Source organism: Triturus cristatus, chromosome 6 (assembly GCF_964204655.1).
Source record: "Triturus cristatus chromosome 6, aTriCri1.1, whole genome shotgun sequence".
Classification (NCBI taxonomy): Eukaryota; Metazoa; Chordata; class Amphibia; order Caudata; family Salamandridae; genus Triturus; species Triturus cristatus.
In genome coordinates, this window is record NC_140589.1 from 918,872,217 (window position 1) to 918,896,626 (window position 24,410).

Here is a 24,410-nt window from a genome sequence, read left to right on the forward strand (position 1 = left end):
AGGGGTTGGGGAAAAAAACTATCAGGTTGAAAGCAAAACAGGGTGAGGAAGAAAGCAACAGAGAACATGTGGGGTTGGGGGAAGATGTATGTGTGAGGACAAATGAGCAGCACAATGGTGAGAGAGAAACAAGAAGTGCAGGTGGTCATTGGGGTTGTAGTGCACAAGAGAGAGCTGGAAAACACATGCACTCTACAAGTGCTTAACAAAAAAGAAAGTTACCAAAAGTGGACAGGGGAAGAATATGTTTCAGGTAATCGAAGCTAATCAAAGGGATGGCAATGAGACTATGCTCCCGGGAGAAGGACAATCACAAGATGGACAAGCTTGCATAAAGAATGCCATAGAATAAGAAGCAAGCAAATAAGAGAGACCATATGACAACCAATGGCAAGCAATAGTTCTTTCGCTACCAGATAACGTTCAGGATCTGGTAGGTAAGAATTACTAAATGAGAACATAGAAGTAAATTAAAAACCATGCAATGCACTATGCATTACTTTTCAAAGCAGCCCTCTTAATACACTGCTCACACCAAATATACATGTTATTCCTCAGCTCACTCATAAGGTTCAAATGAAAATGTAAAAGTAACTCATGGAAAGTAGGAAAAGTTTCTATAATTTTTCACGTTTATAAATCAATGTCAGTTCCTGCTAACTTTATGGGATGTCTTAAAATAAAGCCAATTTGTCTAATCGTGACACATCATGTTATTCTATTAAAGTACTGTATGAAGTGTCTGATGCAACAACTGCCTATATGACAAAGGATACCATACATAGTTAAGACCTGTGTATTCATATAATGATTTGCTTTGACAATGAGATTTGACTCAAGTGGCAGAAGACCTCAAAGTATTTATGTGTGATCATGTATTCTACAAACATTTCTGCCTCTACCTTTTTCTTTTGATGTTTCTTCTTAGTGTGTGTGACAAAAAGGGTGCAATATTGTAACTTTGTAATTCTCTATGCCTGCATTTCCATGCCATGATAAAGTGGTACATGAAAATGCATGCCATTACTGGATAAACATTAGAAGGTTATATTGTACATGTTACTAATACAGATTAACAGTCTTTTAAAATGTAGAGTTACTGTATATTGAACCAGGCATTAACATTGGGCCTCTCTGTTTTGGTGTTACTTTAAAAACATAAGACTTTAATCTCCCTTGTCTCAAGAAGCAAAAACATATATTTTCTTCTGGCAAACACAAAATTACCTTTTTGAACTGGCACCATTAAAATTAAACTTAACAAAAAAGAAACAACAAAAAAAATCCCAAAAACAAAAGTACCTCTTTGGTCAAGCAGGTACCCATATTATTCAATGTAACAATATGTAAACATGACTGCAATACAGCGCTTTGCTTTAGTTTTACAAAGATAGGTACCACAGATCTTTCTCACAGTCCTTTTTGTGATACAAGAAAAGAGTGGCAAAGGGAAATTAAGTAGGATGTAAAGATCCCTGTTTAGGTGTAGTTGCTTTGAGTAAATATAATATATACATGTATTTGTAAACACAAATACAGAGAAAGTGCACTATGGTTTAGTTCCATATGTGTATATTTGGGGGGGGGGGGGGCACAGGATATCAAAATATCCATCTCTTTCCTTGTTGGCAACAAGTACTTAATCATGCAAACCTGATATTTATTTTCTCTTGGCCAGATATTCCCTCCAAGCTATTTTCAGACTAATCAGCTGTAACATTTCTTTACAATACATTTTTGTTTGCTGAAACAACCACCAACTAGCCATATTATTATGATACAAGTCATTTTCTTGTGATTCATGTTATATACACTGTATAAAAAAAGACGAGTCTTTAGTGTTTGGAGAACACATCTCAACTTAGGAAGAGTGGGCATTTTCCAGCAGTGGTGGTCCATCCCTGTGAATTGGCTGAAGAGTCAGCAGCTCCCTCTTATAAGTTTTTGGAGGCAGCTTTGGGATAGGCTGACAAGTGCTTTGTCGTGGTGGAACTGGTGGCCCAGCAGTAGGAGGAAGCTCCATTTCCTGTGGGATTAAAGGTGGCGAAGGTAGATGCCTGCGTGTTCCATGTGGAGAAGGCGTCTGTGGCGGCAGAGGAGTAAAGGGGGAAGGACTGTTGGGGAAGAAAGTATTAGTAAGTTCACTTTTTCTACCCAAAGGAGGTGCCTGGAGATGTAGTGGTGAGCTGGAGAAGACATCTGGTGTTCGGACTGGTTCTCTGGGTGGTAACAATGGTGGGCTTTCGGGAGAATCAGAAACTGATGTCCGGTCTGGCATTGAAAAACGTGGTGAATATACTTTTGTTGTTGGTTGCCGAGGAGGAATTGCTGGTGGACTGTCCAAGTGCTTGGACATCATCTAAAGAATAAAATGATAAATATTTCAATACGTTCTTTGTGTATACAACACTCATGTTAAATACAAACTCCTTGAAGTAAACTATAGTTCAAATTCCATTTAATTTATTTTTTTGTTTTACACCATATCTTGTTTCACCCCACAATTTCCATTCACATCTTTCATGCAGAACATACACAGACAGACTAATATCCATCACTTGTCTGGGAAAGTAGTGGGAACATGATGTACTGTGACACTGAAACTATGTTGGGGTTTAGAGATATCAATAACACTTGAGTAAATCATGAATGGTAGTTCCCAGACGCCATATGGCGGTGAGGGAATGTAGTAAAATGATGAAGGTGGGGTGGTTAAAATTTAGGATGTCTAAAGAGGAAAGATGGCCAGAGGATAGCTCGAGTGGATGGCAGGATACATAGTGCCCCAAGGTGGACTCTGTTCATATAACAAAGTATTTATGCAGCACACAAACAGTAATCAAGTGAAAACACAACACAAGAAAAATCCCAAATCAATGGAGAAAAATATAGCAAATTTAAATAATTTGACACCAGAAGACAAAAATCCAATCAGTAGAACCGAAGGTATGCATTTTTAAAGGTTTAGGTAAAATAGTTCTTAAAAGCACATAGCAGCAACTGTGGTTACCTGGTAATGCCATACTGGGATAAAGTCCCAATTTCAGGCCGACCATGGAGGAGACCGGGTCGGAAACAAGGATCAAGTCAGTCCTTCTGGGAAATGTATCTTACATTCTGCTTGCAGAGCATTGTGGAGCTCACTTGTGGTCCAGAGGAGCGCTGTGAGGTCCGCGTCACACAGCTGCGGTTCCGATGAGCTACAAGGGCTGCAATGGTGATATGCATTGAGGATGTGTCGGTTCCTATGAGGAGCTGTGAGGTTCGAGTCAAGGATGCGATGTGCAGCAGGGGTTCTGATGAGCTGTGAGGGCTGTGGTGCAGACTTGTATTAAGGCTGCACTGTGTCGGTTCTGATGAGTTGCAAGGTCAGCGTTGATGGTGTGTCAAGTAACAGCGGGTCTGATGAGCTGCAAGGACTGCAGGGCAGGCTTGCTTCAGGACTACGTCATTTCCGATAAGGCACGGCAAAGATCTGCGGAAGTTCTGGTAGAGACCACAGCTGGGCTGGCAGAGCACCTTTATACCCACTTCCAAGGATCTAGGGCTGGAGTAGCACCATTTGGGGGTTAGGACCCACAGCAGCAGGCAGAGTCCGGGTGCAGGGGTCTAAATGGTTAGAGCCTTTTCTGTCCCTAAAGCTCTGCTCAGGAGACCAGCCAACTAGCCCTTGGAGTCACTCTGGTAGTCCTGGATTTAAGATGCAGGTCCAGTCGTCTTCACTAAAGCAGCAGTTTAGCAAGACAGCAGGGCAGTCCTTCTTGTGAGTCTTCCACAAGTCCAGATGTGTACTGAAGAGTTGAATCTGAGGAGGCACTGTTTATACATGGAGTCCACTTTGAAGTGGGAGAAGCTTCTAGAGTTCTCCCTATACAAAGGCGTCTGGAATTTCTTGTGTCCCTGCCATGGCCTTACATTTGTCCGGGGGCACAAAAGACTAGTGTGAAACCCTTTGTGAGTATGCTGAGGCAAAGTAGTTCTAATGTGCAGGTGACAGGTCTGCCCCTTATCAAATCAGAGATGGCCCATCCTACCAACACCAACATCCCCTTTTTCTGTACGGAAGTAATACACAAACACCAACTGACAACTACATCTAGATATATGCGACCCAGGCTGCAGGCACCAAATGTTTGGGACAGGATAAATGCCAACTCCCCAAAAGTGGCACTTTGAGAATTGTGGCTTAAAAGACAACTTTTTTAAATAACTATTTTTTAGAAACCAAACTCGACATTAATAACTGCTCCCGGTTGAAAGTCATCGCTTATTAAATGTAGTAAGGTAACTCAATGTTATCCTATGGGTGAGGCAGACCCTACAGAAGTGAAAAACAAGATGTAAGAGTTTTTCCAACCAGAACAAGTAAAAGTTAAAAGTACATATCCCACTTTTTAAATACAGTGCACGGGCAACTTATATGTATTAGAAAGGAAGGTTAAAGTCTGGCAAAAGTTTTATTTTGCCAGGTCAAAATGGCAGTTTAAGAGTACACACACAGACTGAAATGGCAGGCCTGAGACATGTTTCAAAGGCTACGTAAGTGGCCGGCACAATTAGTGATGCAGGCCACTGGGTACATGTAGTACCACTTTACTAGAGACTTAAAAGGAAATTAAATGTGCCATTGAGAGTAAGCCAATTTCACCAGGTTTAAAGGAGAAAGCAAAAGCACTTTAGCATTTGATATTAGTGGTAAATTGTCCGAGTCCTAAAAGCCAACAAAAACAAGTTCAGAAAGCAGGAGGGTGAAGGCAAAAAAAATGGGGATGACCATGCAGAGAGGCCAACTCCAACAGCGATGAAAAGGTAGCTAGTCTTTCTTCGGAGGCAGGAAATTAAGGTCCAAGGACTGGGGTCTGGGCCTTGCAGATTTTAAAATGGTATATCCTCGTCTTACTTAAATCAGCTATTGGATGTATTAAGTCAAATGGGAGATTCATTAGATTGGTCTGGACATCAGTGGAAAAGTTGGATGCCCTCAGCCAAACATGATGTTACACCATGACCGATGTACCCATGGCTTGGGCAATGGAGTCTGCCATGACCAATCCAGATTTTATGATGTGCTGGGAAGTGTTCTGACCATCAGTGCTGACCTCTTGAAAATGAGCCATCATGTTGGCAAGGACATGCAGTAAAATCATCTTCGCAATGTCCCACACTGTACAGTTTTAACTGGTGAGAAAACCGTTGGCATTAATAGATTTTAGAGGGCAATACTCCCTATCTAAAAGCTTGTCTTGCCCCAGGCCTCAAGGCATTCTTGGTCAGAGTGGAATGTAGGAATGGCACCTGAGAAGCATGGATGACTAAGTTCTATGGTGATGGATGTGTGGAGAGGAAGGCTGGATAACCAGGGGCAGAGCGATAACAGGAGGCATAGAGGACAGATTCTCGCAAGCCGCAATGATGTGATCACTGAAAGGAAGAAGAGGTTCGGAGGAGGTCATAGCAGGCAGGAGAACCTCAGCAAGGAGGTTTAGGAATATGCTACTTACCAGTATGCATCTGTTCTTGGCATGTAGAGCTGCAGAGCCACACACTAAGGATAAGATCGCCATCTGGTGTTGGGCTCGGATGATTGCAGGTTGTTGTTGTCTTCGGAAGAAGTCTTTGGTCACGAGATAGGTGACTCCTCCTCTGGACAACAGTGCGCATGGGCATCCACTCCATCCTCAGATTTTTTTTCGCCATGATGGCAAATGATGGAGTGTATAAGTAAAGAGAAAGGATGTCCATGTGTAGTGTCTAATTAAGACAATGCTGGAACAGATACAGGTCCCGGGGAGGCGGGTGGGCGTGTGTGGCTCTGCAGCTCTACATGCCAAGAACAGATGCATAATGGTAAGTAGCATATTCCGTTCGAGGCATATGAGCTGCAGATCACACACTAAGGATAGACTATATAGCAGTGTCTCCCCTAGCGGTGGTCACCTGTATCCGTTGCAGCAGTTTGGAATAGAGTTTTGAGGACAGCTTGGCCTACTGAAGCTTGTTGTTTGGATTGCACATCAACACAGTAATGCTTAGTGAAGGTGTGTGTAGTAGACCATGTGGCTGCTTTGCAAATGTCTTCTAAGGGGATGTTCCCTAAGAATGCCATAGAAGTTCCTATTTTACGCGTGGAGTGCGCCCTAGGGGAAACTGTAAGAGTACGTTTAGCTTTTTGATAACATATTTGGATACATTTAACTATCCACCTGGCGATACCCGATTTGGAAATAGGGTTGCCTTTATGTGGTGGAGCGAAAGCAACAAACAGTTGCTTGGTTTTTCGAAAAGGTTTGGTTCTGTCGATGTAATAAAGCAAGGCTCTTTTAACATCTAAGGTATGAAGTGCCCTCTCAGCTACTGAGTCTGGATTAGGGAAGAAGACTGGCAGTTCGACTGACTGGTTTAGATGGAAAGAGGAGATTACTTTAGGGAGGAATTTAGGATTTGTCCTAAGAACCACTTCGTTACGATGTAGGCGTAGGAAGGGTTCTTCAAGAGTTAAGGCTTGTATTTCACTTACTCTTCGCAGGGATGTGATTGCGACAAGGAAAGCCACTTTCCATGTTAGGAACTGCAGTTCGCATTTGTGCATTGGTTCAAATGGGGGACCCATGAGCCTTGTTAGAACAATATTAAGGTTCCACACTGGGGAAGGTGGTAACCTTGGAGGAATAATTCTTTTAAGACCCTCCATAAATGCTTTAATGGCTGGTACCTTAAAGAAGGACAGGTGTTGTCTATTTTGCAAGTAGGCAGCTAATGCCGCTAGGTGTAGACGTATAGAGGAATACGCTAAATTGCATCTTTGCAAGTGTAGTAAATAGCAAATGATGTTTTGGATGGAAGCATCCAGTGGTTGTATGTTATTGTTAGTGCAGTAAATGGCAAATCCTTTCCATTTTACAGCATAGCATGCCCTAGTAGTAGGTCTTCTGGCTTCTTTTTTGATATTCATACAGTCTGGAGGAAGGTTGAGGTACCCGAACTCTAAGACTTTAGGAGCCAGATTGCCAAGTTCAGTGTTTGAGGATCTGGGTGTCGTCTGATTTCTCCATGGTTCTGGGTTAATAGATGCGGGGAGAGACGCAGTTTTTGATGTGGAACTAGCGATAGTTCTAGAAGTGTGGTGAACCAGGGTTGACGTGCCCAAGTGGGAGCTACTAGGATGAGTGTTAGCGACTGTTGTTTCAGTTTGCGTACCACAAATGGAATGAGTGGGAGAGGCGGAAAAGCGTACGCAAATCTGCCTGACCAGTTCATCCATATTGCATTGCCCTTTGACCGTGGGTGTGGGAACCTGGCGGCGAAGGTTGGGCATTTTGCGTTTTCTTGTGTGGCGAACAGGTCTATGTCTGGTTGTCCCCACTTTTGGAAGAATGGGAGTAGGACTTTGGGGTGTAATTCCCATTCGTGTATTTGCTGTGTGTGGCGACTTAGGAGGTCGGCCACCTGGTTCTGAACCCCTGGGAGGTGTTCTGCTAGCAGGTAGATGTTTTGGGGAATTGCCCATCTCCAGATTTGTTGTGCAAGTTGGGACAGTTGTAGAGAATGTGTCCCCCCCTGCTTCTGTATGTAATAAATTGTGGTCATGTTGTCTGTGCGGATGAGGACAGTTCTGTTTTTTAGATGCACTTGGAAGGATTTCAGTGCTAGGAACACCGCTAGAAGTTCTAGGTGATTGATGTGGAGCTGTTTTTGTTGAGTGGTCCACCTGCCCTGAGTGGTGTGCTGAAGGAGGTGGGCTCCCCACCCTGTGAGAGATGCATCGGTGGTCAGCACAACTTGTGGAAGAGGCTCTAAGAACGGCCGCAGGTTGATGGTGTTCCACCACTTCAGTGAACGAAGTGAGCTGCTGTCCACCAACACCAGATCGGTAAGTTGTCCGTGGGCCTGGTTCCACTGTTGTGCTAGACATTCCTGTAAGGGACGCATTTGAAGGCGTGCATGGGGTACTATGGAGATGCATGACGCCATCATGCCTAAGAGTTGCATGAACACTCTTGCTGGAAGAGAGTGTTGTGTTTGAAATTTTTTGATGAGATTTTGTATGTTGGCTATCCTGGCTGTGCTGGGATAAGCTATGGCCTTGGATGTATCTATGGTGGCTCTCAGGTATTGATGTACGTGGGAGGGTTGTAGTTGAGATTTTGGATAGTTGATGGTAAATCCCAAGATGTGTAGGGTTTGAATAGTGCGGTGAGTGTGGAGAACGCATTTGTCTAGAGTATTGGCTTTTATGAGCTAATCGTCCAGATAGGGGAAGACATGTATTTGTTGTCTTCTGAGATATGCTGCCACAACTGGTAAGCATTTGGTGAATACCCTGGGCGCGGTTGTTACTTCGAATGGGAGAACTGCAAACTGATAGTGCTGACCGTCTACCACGAATCGTAGATACTTCCTGTGAGCGGGATGCATAGGGATGTGAAAATATGCGTCCTTGAGGTCTAATGTGGCAAGGAAGTCGCCTTGTTGAAGTAATGGAAGGACCTGTTGGAGAGTGATCATGTGGAAATGATCCGATTGTATGTACTGGTTTAGTAGTCTGAGGTCTAGTATGGGTCTTAAGGTCTTGTCCTTTTTAGGAATGAGGAAGTATAGAGAATATACTCCTGTGCCCTGATGTTGTAGTGGAACAGGTTCTGTTGCGTGTTTTTGAAGCAAAGACTGAATTTCTTGTTTGAGGAGCGTGAGGTGGTGAGATGTCATGGGACGGTGCTTGGGTGGTATGTTTGGGGGGGGGGGGTGTTTATGAGTTCGAGGCAGTAGCCAGACTGGATAGTTTGTCTTACCCACCTGTCTGTTGTGATGGAATTCCAGACAGGTAGGAACTGTTGAAGTCTTCCCCCGAACGGAGTGGAATGGTCTGGGGGGGGAGTGGTGGCAAGTCACTGTTTAGTGGCTGGAGAGGTGCGGGTGTTGTTGTTGCCCCGTCCTCGGCCTTTAGTATGGTTTCCCCGGTAACCTCCTCTAAAATATCCTCTGTTAGGGGATGTTTGACCTGATGTTTTGAAGGTGGAAGAGGTGTCTGTTCCCACATTTTTGGAAGCTCCTCTATAAAAGGAGCAACGAAAGGAGCCTCTGGGTTGAGTAGACTGCAATGCTCCCATTGATTTGGCAGTCTCATTATCTTTCTTCATTTTTTCTAAGGCAGTGTCTACTGCGGGTCTGAATAGTTGCTCCTGATTAAAGGGTTGAGCAAGAATGGTGGTTTGTACTTCCGGCTTAAAGCCGGAAATGCGTAGCCATGCGTGGCGTCTAAGCAATACGCTTGTGTTGACTGCCCTAGAGGCGGTGTCCGCTGCGTCTAATGCACATTTGATGGAGGCATTTGATATTAGTTTACCCTCTTGGATGAGGTCATTGGCCTGTGATTTGTATTGATCAGGCAGGTGTTGCAAAAGGTCCTCTAGTTGATCATAATGAGCCCTATCATAGCGAGCCAATAGGGCTTGTGTATTGGCAATACGCCAGTGGTTAGCAGCTTGTGCGGCAACCCTTTTGCCGGAAGCCTCCAAGAGTTTAGACTCTTTGTCTGGGGGCGGCGTGTCTCTGGTTGTTTGGGAGTTTCTGGCATTTGATACGACTAGTGAGTCTAAGGGGAGTTGCGCTTTGATGTACGCAGGATCTTGTGGCGCCGGTCTGTATTTTTTTTCGATCCGGGGGTTGAGAACCCTGGCCCTACCAGGGTCTTTAAAAACCTCAGTGGCGTGCTTTATCACTCCCTTAATCATGGGTAGAATGTGAACTGTCTTTTGCGTCTGCTTAAAGGTGTCGAGGAGAAAATCTTCCTCAGGTGTGTCGGTGTGCATGGTGACGCCATGAAACAGTGCTGCTCTGTTTCTAATCTGAGCAAACCCTAAATGTTCATCAGGAGGGGAGGGTTTTGAGGGGTATGGAGTGGGATCAGGCATAGGGTAAGTCCAGTCATCTACTGGTGCTGTGTCCGGGAGTGTAAAGGGATCAGTGGGATCATTAAAGAAATCTGGGTCTCCCCCCTCCCCCTAAATCATCATCATCCTGTGGAGGTGGTGTGTGAGAAGGAGATGGTAGAGGTGAAGGCGGTGGGGGTGGGGGGGGGATGGGATAGGAGGTAATGTTGGAGAGGAAGGATGTATGGGTGAAGTGGCACAGTCCTTCTTCTTTAGAGGAGCTGGAGGAGGTGTTGTGTCCAGCTTCCTTTTCTTGTACGGCACCGCTGTGACATGTCCGGTTTTAGGATTTATGTAAATCCGTTTTTGCTTTGGATCTGGCCGAAAAAGTTCCTCAGTGTCCGAAGGCGGCTTTGGCGCCGACTTTTTTTGTTCCGATCTTGAGAGATCGGCAGGTTCTTTGTGGACTTTTTTTGGCCCCGAGGATGTTTTTGGTGCCGAAGAACTTTTCGGTTCCGGTGGATTTTTCGGTGCCGACGAGCCTTTCGGTGCCGGTGGAGACCTCGGCGCCGAAGAACGTTTCGGTGCCGGTGGAGACCTCGGTGCCGAGTGACGTTTCGGAGCCGATGGAGATTTCGGTCTCGGAGCCTGCTTCGGTGCCGAAGGTATTATAGGCACAATAATATGAGGTTTGCTCGAGCCCGAGCCACCTGCAGGCTTAGTTTTCTTCGGAGCCGGGCCCGAGGGCGGGGCTTCTGAAGATGATTTTGGATCGCGACTGGGCCCAGCTGGCAGAGTCTTGACCAATGTCTTTTTTGGTGGGGTTGGGGTAGGGGAGCTGGTACTCACAGGCTGCCTCGGATCAGAATCGTCTGCCTCGGACACGATCTGGAGGTCTTCGGAGTCGTCGTCAGGGACATCTTGTGCAAAGATGTCTTCTGGTTCCGGAACCGGTTTGGCCATGATATGGCGTCGAGCTCTTCGTCCCGGATAGTTTTCTTCGAACGGAATGCGGAGCAGGCTGGACAGCTGGATTCGTTGTGGTCTGGTGAGAGGCACAAATTACAGACCTCGTGGTGATCACTATGAGGAAACTTTGCTCCACATTGGAGGCATTTTTTAAAGGGTGTCCTTTCCATCAGCCGCGTCCGGATCCGGTCCGATGGGATTTCGACGTCGTTGTGATTGCTAGAAGTTTTCTGCTGGAGCGGAAAAAAGTTCATCCGAACCCAATGGCGGAAAAAAACAATCTGAGGATGGAGTGGATGCCCATGAGCACTGTTGTCCAGAGGAGGAGTCACCTATCTCGTGACCAAAGACTTCTTCCGAAGACAACAACAACCTGCAATCATCCGAGCCCAACACCAGATGGCGATCTTCTCCTTAGTGTGGGATCTGCAGCTCATATGCCTCCAACTCTTTGTTTCAGTAGTGGGTAGTTGCACAACCTCCGTCATTGGCAGACCTGTAGGAAGTTCCATAGCCAGCTAAGAGGAGGTATCCAACCTACAAACCGACGAGAGCCCTTGAAACTCAAGAGTTTCCTGGTCCTGACTAGCACAAGGATTGTAGCTTATTGAATCCACATCCATTCCAAACATTTTGTGTAGGTGATCTGTAATTTGCTGGGCCTCTCTGTGAGAGCGAAGCTGGGGCTTGGGGTCTGGTTTTGTCATTACGTCTGAAGCTGAAGCAGAGGGTGGTGACGGAAGTGGCACAGAGAAATCTAGCAGCGGATCAAAGCAATGAAGAGACGTACCTGGTTCCAATAGTGCGGCGAGGAAAGGAGTTGGTTGGAAAGAAAGGCACATCAGCAGTTGTGTTGAGGCCGCTGGTTCTCAAAGTCATGCTGGAAAGCATTGACACTTTCTTGAAGATGGAGAACATTGTGTACAAGAATGCAGCCGAGCCGAATCCCAGGGTCAAGAACTCTGGAAAAGCCGGTGTTAAAGGCATGTGAGGTGGAGGCACTTAGGGTTTTTGGAAAGGAGACCTGTCCAGAGCCAGGTACATAGGAGTGAGGCTGCGTGAACGATCTCCTGGTGCAAGGCCAATAAGCTCCAGTTCTGAGGATGAGAGGTTTGTGAGACACTGAGCACGACGAAGGGACTTGCCTCTAGAGCGTTTCTTCTCCTTCCTCCTATGCTTCCTCTTCTAGACCCGAATAAGAGGATGGAGAATGGGAACGGCATTGAGAGCGCATCTGATGCCGGTACTCATCCTTTGTCCTGACTATGCAGAATTTGGCCTCCTGTTCCTTTATGACCTTTGGGTTCATGGAGAGACAGGAGGAGCAAGATTTAGAGACATGGCCAGACTCTAGACACCATAAGCAGATGACACTGGGGTCTGTGATGGACTTCCGTCTCTCACATTCTCTAAACGGCTTAAAACCAGATTTTCTAGGAAGGGTTATGGTACTGCAATATGAAAACATTTTTGGAGGAGAAACATTTCTCAGAGAGTGTAAGCTTGAATCTGCATCAAAGGTGCGGAATAAAGAGAACCAACACTGACGTGCCAGGACAGAACTTTAAGTTTTGATGGCAACGCTTAATATAATTTCTGGTGCCGACTGAGTCCAGCGCCCTCTACAGGTGACCTTATTGTCTTGAAGTTTCTGCATCCAGTCTGACCCCTGGTGTTGTTCTACAGGTGAGGAATCTGCATGTAGAAGTATACATCAGAATAGCCAAGTCACAGTTTGCAGATTCTCTAAACTTTGGGACAGTGGTTGCATTGCTACTTAGAGGGCACTATACTTTGAAATGTTACATTATCTAAATAGGTAAGGGAAACAATCTTAACTTTCACAAAGTGCTAAAGATGCACTTGTTCCAGCTTGGATACATTGCTCCCTTTTCCAGACAAGTGCAATGAATTATCCTATTGCTGCATTTGCTGCCCAATACACTTCACATAGCCACATATACAATAACATTAAATAGCAAAACGTTAAGCAGACATATTTTATACAAGTTTTAATAAAGTCATAAGTTAATCTGTTTGAGATAAACAATTATTTGATTGTAGTTACTTAAATCAAACCAAAACTAGAATAAAAAAAATAAAAATCAAGTTTTCATCAAATTTAAGTAAATGAGAAACTTCACAGCTAATTCTGCTATATATTAATTTCTCTACCTTTGATGGGGAAGACTCTGTTGGGGCGGATTCTGGTCTCCTCCTCGGAGGAACTGGCGGTGGTATAGGAGTTTCATCTGTGCTTTTGCTAAAACTGATTGATGACACTGAAGCAGATCCTTCATAAAACAAAACAGAAAAGAGTAGAAAAAAGTGATAAATTGGAAATCTTTCCTAATGACTGCTGGTAAATTTCAACGCTTGGGTAGTTGCATTGTTCCTAAGAACAAACAAATGAAAACATTTATGTGGAAATTTAAAACTACTTAAAGTAATTCTAAAACTGAAAACACAGCGGTACATCTCTTTTGCTATGCTATTAAGAACAACATTAATTATACAGCCTTTCCATCTTTAGCAGACTCAAATTGGTTATATTTGTCGTATCAGGAGTGGTGCTTGGAAATCTTTACTTAGAGGTATAAGTTATACTGTATAACACATAAATTACATCAAACTACATTTCCATCTGTTCACACAGCCTATTAAACCATTCCAGGGAAACTCTTAGATCCATTTTGGAGCAGTGCGGTAGCAATCGCAACACACACACTACTACAGAGATGGGATTTGTGACAACCCCATGTTTGGGTCAGTCCCCCCAGCGACTGTTTGTTTGAAACGTTGTTTACATTTTGTTTCGGGCTATAGAAATATTGAGCAGTTTTACATTTTGCAGTGATGATTGGAAACATAATACATCTCCAGCATCACATATACTATGCAGAATGAAGCTAGAAAGCAACTTAACAGTATGGTAACTAAATCAAACTCCATTCTAAAAATATTTCAAGCAAAGGGTTGCTTTGATCAACAAGTTACCCACCTTCAGTAATTCTTTTCTGGTAGACAATCAATCTAACTGCAGACGCCTCACCTTAAGATATTGCACAAGTATCAGAATGGATCGGGAAAATCTTGAGCAGTACCTCTGCTCACCAGTAGATGGCTCTGCGTTGGGAGTGTTGTGTGCCTATATAAAGCACCACCTGCACGCGGACATCTTTTTTTTCATCACTATTTCAATGCCAAAAATGCAGCGCCATGTTAGACTGAGTGTTTGACCAGTGTGCAGAATGTAACAGGATGTTAGGGGGTAGAGCTATATCGCAGAGCAGGGAGGATGGGAGTCCCCATGAGGAATCTGCGGTTAGACAGATTCTCTACTGAGTTACTGAAGGTAAGTAACTTGTTCTTCTGATAGAGGATTCCAACTACAGATTCCTCACATTAGAATAGATGCCCAAGCAATACTACTTCTTGTGCCTCTTCCCGAAGTGTCCAGAGGACCTCGAGTGGAACGAAGAGGACTTTGGGCTCCAGGAGCAGTCCCACGACTTCCTCTTCTTCGATAGGGACCGTGACCTCCACGGAGTCTCGATGGACCTTGTCGACTGCCATGCCGCAAGGGGCTTCATAGCCCGCTCTCACACGGCCTTCAGAGCCATAGCCCAACAGCCCGAGCACAACTTCGAATCGTGGTCGTGCTCAAGACACCCGAGACAGACTAGGTGGGATTGGTAACCGACATGCGGTGGCAGGCACCACACAGCTTGAATCCTGTCTTCCTCTAAGAGATCCTCGCACACGAAGTTGGGAAAAATTCCAAATTTGACCAAAGGTCGAGAAAAGGCCTGTCAAAAAGCGACAGAAGGGTAGCTCTTGCAGGATCGTGGCTTAACTGGCATGGAAAAAATAACTGACATCCGCACGCTTGGGTGGCGCATATATAGGTACCGCGACGTCATAACCATCGCTGATGTCATGTGGAGCTGGAGCCACCTGACGGCACGTGCAAGGGGTACTGTTCAGGAAAGGTTTCGGGCTTCAGCCCGACGCCTGGTAAATTCAAAGGTAAGGAATCTGCAGTTAGAAGTCGCTATCTGATGCATATGTTAATTTGTAATCTAGTAGGTGTGTAAGATATTAGCACCATTGTGTCTAGTGTTTTTACTTAATAAGCCCGTTTTAAGACATCATAAAGAGTATCTCTTCCATTTAGCAATGTAACACTTCCTTGTTGTTGGTTTTCTTGATTGTCTAAGAACAGCCATTATGTTTTCTGGTAGCTTTAAATGACCGAATTCTAAGTCTCCAGGAGCCAGGCTCAAAGACTCTGGTTCTGGGTGTAGCACTGTTCTGTCTTTCAATGTTAAGTGGTCATGTTGTTGCACAAGTTACTAATTGTGTAACGATATATCTGTAAGAGACATTAGTTAGTGATAGATTCTTTACCTTAGAATATCCCCAGACGTCAGACTGGATCCGGAAAGTTTCGCTTAGCAGAACCCCTGCGCGTCAGTAGGTGGCGTTGTGCGGCTCCGCGTCAGTCACTGGCATCGTAAGCGCCGAGATGACGCCACAGAGAGTACTTAGGCGCCACCCATGCGCGCTGACGTCAGTTCTGTACACAACTTTCCGCGCCAGGAACGCAGAGCCATGCAAGATACTGACCATTGGTGCAGAAAACTAGGGCCCTAAGAGGGATGACCTTAACCCTAGTAACCAGTTCGCAGAACGGGCAGGATGGGTGGGGCGGTAAGGAATCTATCACTAACTAATGTCTCTTACAGATATATTGTTACACAAGTAGTAACTTGTGCATCTGAAAGAGACACGTTAGAGATAGATTCCTTACCTTAGAATAGATACCCCAGCAATACCAACCCCGGTGGTGGGTCTGCAAACAAATTACACCAGAAAGTCACGGAGAACAGAACGGCCAAAGAAGCCGTCTCTCCGGACTTGACTGTCAAGGCAGTAATGCTTGGTAAACTTGTGCAGCGAGGCCCACGTAGCTGCCTGACAAATGTCCTGCAAGGGAACACCGCGTCCCAAGGCAGTAGTGGCTTCAGTCGCCCTGGTAGAATGGGCACGCAGCCCCACAGGAGGCTTCTTCTTAGCCAAGGAGTAACATGCTTTGATGCACAGAACGACCCACCGCGAGATGGTTCGTTTGTGCACGGCCCGACCTTTTTTGGCACCTACGTAGCCAACAAATAGCTGGTCATCCACCCGGAACTGCTGTGTACGCTTCAGATAGAACACAAGCGCACGTTTTGGGTCCAGACGATGGAGTCTCTCCTTCTCCCTTGAAGGATGCGGAGGCGGAAAGAAGGTGGGCAAAGTGATGGTCTGCCCGATGTGGAAGGGCGTGACAACCTTTGGCAAGAAAAAAGGACGGGTCCTTAAAACTAGGGGTGGGCGGAATTTGCGGAATTAACCTTCGCAAATTATCGCGAGAATGTTTAAAATTATCGCAAACAAGCAGAAATATCGCGAAGATGCGGAAGTTTTTTTCCGGCATGTTCGCGAGATTTTCTGCATGGTTGCGGGTCGCCAACTTACCCATGTGGTTGCTTGCGGGCGCGGCCATCTTGTTTTGAGTTGTTCTCGCGGTGCATGATCGCGAGAAGAAAGACGTGATCGCGCGGCGCATGACGTCACTGCGGGCGCGAACTGTCGCGAGACAGCGCAAATGGCTAAAACCAATACAACATCTCATGGAGAACGCGACCGGATCAAGAAAACTTGTCGGCGAACGCAGGGATTCAGGTAAGGCGATCGCGCGCGCGCGAGAATGTATCATTTTACAGCGCGAGCAAGAAACAAATTATCGCCAAGCTGCGGAAACCGGAATTTTTGACATTTTCGCGCTCTCCGCGGAACGCAAAAATGTCAAATTATCGCAATTTCCGCGAACGGAACGAAATTTTTGCCCAGGCCTACTTAAAACCACCTTGTCTGGATGAACAGAAAGGAAAGGAGGTTTGGAAGAAAGAGCCTGGAGCTCACTCACTCTTCTGACAGAGGTGATAGCTACCAGGAAAGCCGTCTTGATAGTGAGAAGACGCTAAGGACAGGTATGTCCTCCCTCTCGATGACCAGACAAGTCAACGCCGTCTCGTCTTCATGCTTCAACACCCTGCGCATGCTTCGAAAGATCTTCCGGTGGATCTCCACCGAGACCAGGAAGACAGTCACCCAGGCCCTCGTCACCAGTCAGCTGGACTACGGGAACGCCCTCTACGCCGGCACCGCCGCCAAACTCCAGAAGAAACTCCAACGGATCCAGAACGCCTCAGCACGACTCATCCTGGACATCCACCGACACAGCCACATCTCCGGACACCTGAGAGACCTGCACTGGCTCCCCGTCAACAAAAGAATCACATTCTGACTCCTCACCCACACACACAAGTCCCTCCACGACCTGGGCCCCAAGTTCTTCAACAGCCGCCTGACCTTCCACAAGCCCATCCGCCAGCTCCGCTCCGCCAGCCTGGCTCTCGCCACCGTCCCCCGCATCCGCAGAGCCACCGCCGGAGGAAGATCCTTCTCCTACCTGGCAGCCAAGACATGGAACTCCCTCCCCATCCACCTCCGGACAACGCAAGACCATCTCGCCTTCAGGAAGCAACTCAAGACCTGGCTGTTCGAGCAGAAGCGCCCCCCCCCCCCCTCCCAGCGCCTTGAGACCCTCCGGGTGAGCAGTGCGCTATACAAATGCCTATGATTGATTGTATGTAGGGGCTCGAAAGGAGCGCACATCAGATAGGTCAAAATGAGATTCAAGTCCCATTGAGGCATGATGAACGGCACGGGAAGAAACGTGTGTGTAATGCCTTTAAGGAAATGGTTAACAATCGGAGACTTAAAAAGAGAAGGCTGATCAGGAAGCCGGAGAAAGGCGGAGATGGCAGAAGGATAACTTTTGATAGTGCCCAGAGCAGAGCCCTGCCGGGCCAAGGAAACCAGGAACAGAATAACTACCGAAAGAGGGGCAGAAAGGGGATCCAAAGACTTCGCTGTGCACCATGCCACAAATTTGTTCCACCAACAGGCGTATACCGTTTTAGTTGAGGGATACCTGGCTGCCAAGATGACATCACAGACTTTGTGAGGAAGATCAAAAGCTGTCAACTATCGCCGCTCAATCTCCACGCATGGAGGTGGAGGCTGGACAGGTTCGGGTGGAGGACCGTCCCCTGCTGCTGCGACAGAAGATCCTCCCGAAGCGGCAGTCGGATCGGGGGATCGATCCCCATGCTGAGTCGCTCGGGATACCAGTATCTTCGTGCCCAATCCGGAGCGACAAGGATGACTTGGGCCTGGTGGCGCCTGATCTTCTTCAGCACTCTGGGCAGAAGTGGTATAGGTGGAAAGGCGTACAACAGACCGCAACTCCACTCGCGACGAAACCGCGTCGCTGAGCGAGTGCCGCCTTGGAAATTCCAACGTGAAGAACTGACGACATTGCGAATTCTCTTTGGTGGCGAATAGATCTAACCAAGGCTCACCCCACTGCTGAAAGAGACCTTGCGCCACATCCGAGCTCAGACGCCATTCGTGGTCCATCAAGCACCGGCGGCTGAGTTCGTCCGCCCTGGCATTCAGAGAACCAGCCAGATGTTGAACCACCAAGGTAATGCCTTGACGTTCCAGCCACGTCCAGAGGCGCAGAGCCTCCTGACAAAGGGTCCATGACCCCACCCCGCCCTGTTTGTTGCAATACCACATGGCGGCAGTGTTGTCCGTGAACACCTGCACCACACTCCCCCGGACAGAGGGAAGGAATGCCTTCAGTGCAAGACGGATTGTCCGCAGCTCCAAGAGGTTGATATGGAGCCGGGACTCCGCCGGAGACCAGAGACCTCTTATCTCCGCCTCTCCCAAGTGGCCTCCCCATCCCAGGAGGGACGCATCCGTCACTATGTGTGCTCCGGTTGGGGAAGGGAGAGGGATCTGCCATTGACCCAATCGCGATTCGTGAGCCACCACTGCAAGTGTCGTGCAGTGCCCTCCGAGATCTGAACATGATCGGACAGGTTGCCCCGATGCTACGCCCACTGGAACTTCAGGTTCCACTGCACACCAGGCATATGCCATCTGGCATGGTGCACTAGCAGGATGCAGGAAGCCATCAGGCCCAAGAGCTGGAGGGTCACCCTGACTGAAACCCGGGACAGAGGCTGAAAGGTCAGAATCATAGCCTGAATATCCCAGACTCGCTGCTCAGTAGGATAAACCCGAAACAGCGTCGAATCCAGAACCACTCCTATGAAGGGGAGCTTCTGAGAGGGACTCAGATGCGACATCGGCATGTTGATGGAGAACCCCAGCAAATGCAGGAGGTCAGCCGTAGTCTGAAGGTGGGCGACGACTGCCTGGGGGGAGCCCGCCTTCAACAACCAGTCATCGAGGTAGGGGAAGACTGACACCCCGACGTGAGCAGATAAGCTGCAACCACCGCCATCACTTCCGTGAACACCCGAGGGGCGCTGGTAAGGCCGAAGTGGGGCACGGCAAACTGAAAACGCTCCTGGCCGGCAGGACGGAAATGTGAAAATATGCGTCCTGCAAGTCCAACGCTACCATCCAGTCTCCAGGGTCGAGGGCAGCTAAGACCTGAGACCTGAGTCAGCATCTTGAACTTCACCTTCCGGAGGTCCAAGATAGAACGCAGAGCCCCTTTGTCCTTCTTGGGGACCAGAAAGTAGTGGGAATAACAACCACTCCCTACCTCCGGTCCAGGAACACACTCGATGGCCCCCTTGGCCAAGAGGGCCGTGACTTCCTGTTGGAGAAGAGCCAAGTGATGCCCGACATGCGGTGGCATCGAGGTGGCATGGCAGGAGGGGAGGACTGAAAGGGAAGGGAGTAACCGTGGCAGATTATCTGCAGCACCCATTTGTCGGATGTAATCTCGTGCCAGTGAGGGAAGTGGTGGCGCTGGATCCTGCCACCCACCGGTGTGGGGTGCTCCCCGAAGCTCAGATCAGGAAGGTTTGGAGGCAGAAGCAGTGGAGTGGAGGCAGACGGACCCGCACGCTGGTTCCCCGACCAGACCCTGTGGAAACCACGACCCCGGCCGCGCTGGGGCTGGTTCTGCACAGGCTTAGGGGATGGGCGCGCCTAACTGCCTCTACGTTGGCCACGAAAGGAACGAAAACCAAGAGAGGCCGAACTCTTAGTAGAAAGGCCCAAGGACTTGGCCGTAGCCCGCGAATCCTTAAAGCACTCCAGGGCACGGTCAGCCTTGTCGCCAAACAGGCGGGTGCCATCAAAAGGCATGTCCATGAGCAAGCTTTGGACATCGGGCGAGAACCCAGTCGAACGCAACCAGGCGTGACGTCGCAACGCCACAGCTGTAGAAATCGCCCTGCCCAATGAGTCAGCGGTGTCCAACCCACACCGAATGGCGAACTTAGCCGCAACCTTACCCTCAGCAATTGCCTGAGAAAGGACAGCCTGCACCTCCTCAGGACACTGAGGCAACACCTGAGCAACGGCATCTCACACCGCGTGGGAGTAGCGGCCCAACAAGCAGGCGGTGTTCACCGACCGCAGCCCTAAGCTGGCAGAAGAGAACAGCAGCTTCCTAAACTGGTCCAGCCGTTTAGAGTCCTTATCTGGAGGGCCGTAGGAAAAGCACTCGGACATCGAGGCCTGAATGACCAGGCTCTCAGGCATACGGCGAGTAGTCAAAAAGGCGGGATCACCGCGCGCCGGTCGGTGGCGCCTGGCAACGTTTTTATCCACCGTGGACCCCATGGCCGGCCTCGACTAAGTGCCCAAGAGGACGTCGGTATGGGCGTCATTGAAGGGAAGCAACGGCTCCGACCAAGTAGACGCCAACTGGAGCACCTCGGTGAGGAGGTTGGTCTTGAGGGCCACTGTGGGGAGGTCAAGATTGAGGGCCTCGGCCGCCCGACGGAGGAACATCGTGTAGGAGTCACCTTCCTCCATCATAGGCAGGGAGGGAGGAGGGGGGGCGAACCCCGGATCAGAGGAGACATCGAGGTCGCCGGCCTTCTCCAAGTTGTCCACCCAATCCTGCTCGGAGTCACATTGCCGGGCAAGAGGGTCCTCGGACCCTTCCCAGTCTTCGTTCGCCTCTGGCGTAGAGGGAGCCGGTCGCGGCAGCAAAGCCGGAGCCGGAGAAGGGACGAACGGCGTAGGGAACGGCGCCGTCTCCCAATGCGGATCCCAGGCCAGAACAAAGTGGTCCTGGCAAGGCAAGGGAGGAATAAACGGCACCCAGTGTGGCGCCGAGGGTGGAGCCAAGGGCGTCGCCGAAGCCGGCAACACCGCACCTCGTGGCGCCGGAGCCACTGGCGCAGGATCCTGTGGCGCCGGGGCTGGCGCCGGTGGTGGAGCCAAGGGCCAACAGGATCTGAACACAGGACCGCAGGGCCCGAAGGCGCGCCGGCGGGAGCCCGAGGACTAAAATGGCCGTCCATGGTAGCAAGGAATTCTTGCACCTGTTCGGGAGTCGCCGACAGACCTGGGTATGGCGGGTAGGCAGTGGGACTCCCAGGCTCCAGGGGAGCCATGGGGGCGAAGCCCCTGTCCCCCGAGTCTGCCTCCGGGGAGCGACGTGGGGACGTCGGAGAGCGAACACGCTTCTTCGGCTTCTTTTTATGGCGCCGCTCACCAGAATCCGAAGGCGAAGACTTGGAGCCGGAAGAGCGACTACTCCGGTCCCACGAGTGGTCCCGGGAACGCAACCTGGACCCGGAGCGGCAGAGTGACAAATGCCGGACCTCCAGCAACTTCCTACACCGCTCCCGGAAGGCCTTGGGGGCCATAGCTCGACAATCCCGGCAGTCCCGGGAGTCGTGGGCAGTCTCCAGGCAGTAGAGGCAAATATCGCGGAGGTCCGCCACCGACATATTCCGGCGACAGGCCCCACAGGACTTATAGCCGGGCATTCCTACGTGCACCAGGAGAAAAGAGAGAAGACAGAAAGCCTCAAAATAGTAGTAAAAAAGTGACTAAGGTACGTGCTCAATCTGGATCTGCGCTTGCTGGAGCGGAAAAAGAAAGAACTGACGTCAGCGCGCATGGATGGTGCCTAAGTACTCTCCGTGGCGTCATCTCGGCACTTACGACACCAGTGACGGACGCAGAGCCTCACGACGCCACCTACTGATGCGCAGGTGTACTGCTAAGCGAAACTTTCTGTATCCAGTCTGACGCCTGGGGATATTCTAAGGTAAGGAATCTATCACTAACGTGTCTCTTTCAGATTTGGTAGTTTAAGAGTTTCAGTTTGCGCTGCGCTATTTCTATTAGTTCTGAAAAACCATGTCTGCCTCACCAACTGAGAGGCAATTAGTACGAGAGTCATCTTGCTCCTCTTGCATTTGTTGAAAAGAGGTACTGGGGGAAAAGCGTTTGCAAATACCCCTTACCAGTCTATCGATATAGTAGTAGTAGAAGGCTTTATTCGAGTTATAAACTCATAAAAGCACAACATGCATATTATAAAAACATCACACTTAATCAGGGCATTTCATTCAATACATTAAAACAGTTGCGCAAGCTTAATCATTGTAAAACAAAACATTATACAAATAAAACATAATCAAGAAACATTAGGAGAAACAGAAAGGGCTCTCCGTCTAATGGACCAAGCCCACCCCAGGTACTTTGCTATTCCCATAACAATAGGCTCCTCAGAAGTAGTGCAAATAATTCTCTGTGCCTCAGCCGCACTGGATGTCCCAAGGTTCTTGCAGATAGGGGTTAACCAAACCCTTCTTGGGGAGGCATAAGCCTTACAAGCAAATAGGAAGTGTCCCACACTTTCCTTAGTTGCGCCGCATGCTAGGCAGCACTGGGTGTTCAAACTCTTCCACCTGCCTGTTAGATCTCTCAACGGGAGGGAACCAGATCTTAATTGGAAAAACAACTTTCTGTCCATAGGAACAGTTATACTGTCCCAGTAATTTTCTAAAGCAGGACACATTTTACTTTCCAAAAAGCGACCTCCCATTGAGTCAGATTTAACCCTTCTCCAAAGCCTCTCATCTATCCATTCCCAATATAGTGCTTTAAGTATATTTTTGCTTGGGAACACTTCCCCCGACGGATTGTCCCAAAGGTTGGAAAGACCTAGTTCGCCTAGCAATACCCCTAGATTTTTTAGCCATGATATTTTATGGAATGTATCACTCTTGATTATTGCCAGGAAGCCTTCCCCATAATGCCTAATTTCAGGGGTGGACCAAAGTCGCCTCCAGTATAAGATGGGACGCAGTCTGGCTCGGTCGGTTACCGATCTTCTTCCCAGGTCAAGACTAAGGGGAATTAATGGTGTACTCTGGGGCAATCCCGTAATGCCCCTAAGAAACCAGTTCTCAGCTATCTGTAATGAGGTTAAGTTGTCAAAGCCAAACAGCTCCGCCCCATATAAGGCCGATCCTATTGCCTTAGCATCGTATACAGCGAGGACAGGTTTTATGGGTTTTGTTTTGGATCTATTGTGCTCCACCCGTAAGGCCCCCGATATTTGCTGATGTTTCAGGACCGCCTTTTCGATGTGGTGGGACCAACCATAATTACTTGCGATTTGTACCCCTAAGTAGGTGAACTCCCTTACGACCTCAAGCCCGATATTATTCAAGTGTATCCTAGGGCGAGGCTTCTGTCCTTGGGAGAAAGCCATCAGCTTGGTCTTGCCTATGTTTACTTCCAGGCCATGCTCCTGGCAAAAGTCATCAAAAACATTCAGGGCCCGTTGCAATCCAGCTGGGGTTTTGGATATTATCAAAGTGTCGTCAGCGAACATCAGGATCGGAACCCTGATGCCCGCCAACGAAGGCGCATCCACACTAGCGTCCTGCATCCTGCTGACTATCCCATTGATATATAATGTGAAGAGCAAGGGCGCCATTGCACAACCTTGGCGCACCCCACGCTCCACAGGGAAGTCAGTAGAGGATTGGCCATTTGACCCCCACTGTACTTTGGCAAAATTGCATTCGTGCAACCTCATAACCAAAGTAAGCAATTCTGCGGGAATGCCTATCTTACTTAACACTGCCCAGAGCTTACCCCTTGGGACTAGGTCGAAGGCAGCCCGCAGGTCGACAAAAGCGACATACAGGCTGCCCCCACCAAGAAGAACCGTCCCCCACCGTAGCATAGTGAAGCGAAACACCTGGTCGATGGTACTGGTAGCCCTTCGAAAGCCTGCCTGAAAAGGGGAAAGAGAATCATTTTCGTCCACCCAGTCCATAAGTTTGTTTACCACCATCTTCCCAATTACTTTTTGGACGGTGGCAATCAAACTTATGGGCCTGTAGTTAGCTGGAAGGGATCGATCTCCTTTTTTGTGGACGGGTATAATGATGGCTCCCCTCCACTGTTCCGGGACTTGCGCACCCTTTGCAATTGCGTTCCCCAATAGGAGCACATATCTGCCCCACCTATCTTTATCATTTTTAAAAACGTCCGAGGGTATCCCGTCTAATCCCGGGGCCCTACCCCCTTGAACGGAGCTAATTACAAATTCAACTTCCTTGGAGGAAAACAGATCATCCTTAGGAAATACAGCCAAGATTACATCCCCACCACCCCACTCCTTTGTTTCAGCATATTGGGGCCTAA

At 48.3% G+C, this 24,410-nt stretch overlaps 1 protein-coding gene across 1 annotated transcript in view; it reads right to left on the reverse strand.

The window, feature by feature from the left end:
* Positions 1-614: 614 nt before the first annotated feature.
* The window catches only part of SOS1 (SOS Ras/Rac guanine nucleotide exchange factor 1), a 556,506-nt gene continuing 532,710 nt past the window's right edge, over positions 615-24,410 (reverse strand). The window contains exons 21-22 of the mRNA XM_085611592.1: positions 13,014-13,132; positions 615-2,359 (exon numbers count right to left, since the gene is read on the reverse strand). Of these exons, the coding sequence (XP_085467718.1) occupies positions 1,862-2,359; positions 13,014-13,132 (617 nt within the window). The 3' untranslated portion in view covers positions 615-1,861. The remainder of the gene's footprint in view (positions 2,360-13,013; positions 13,133-24,410) is intronic.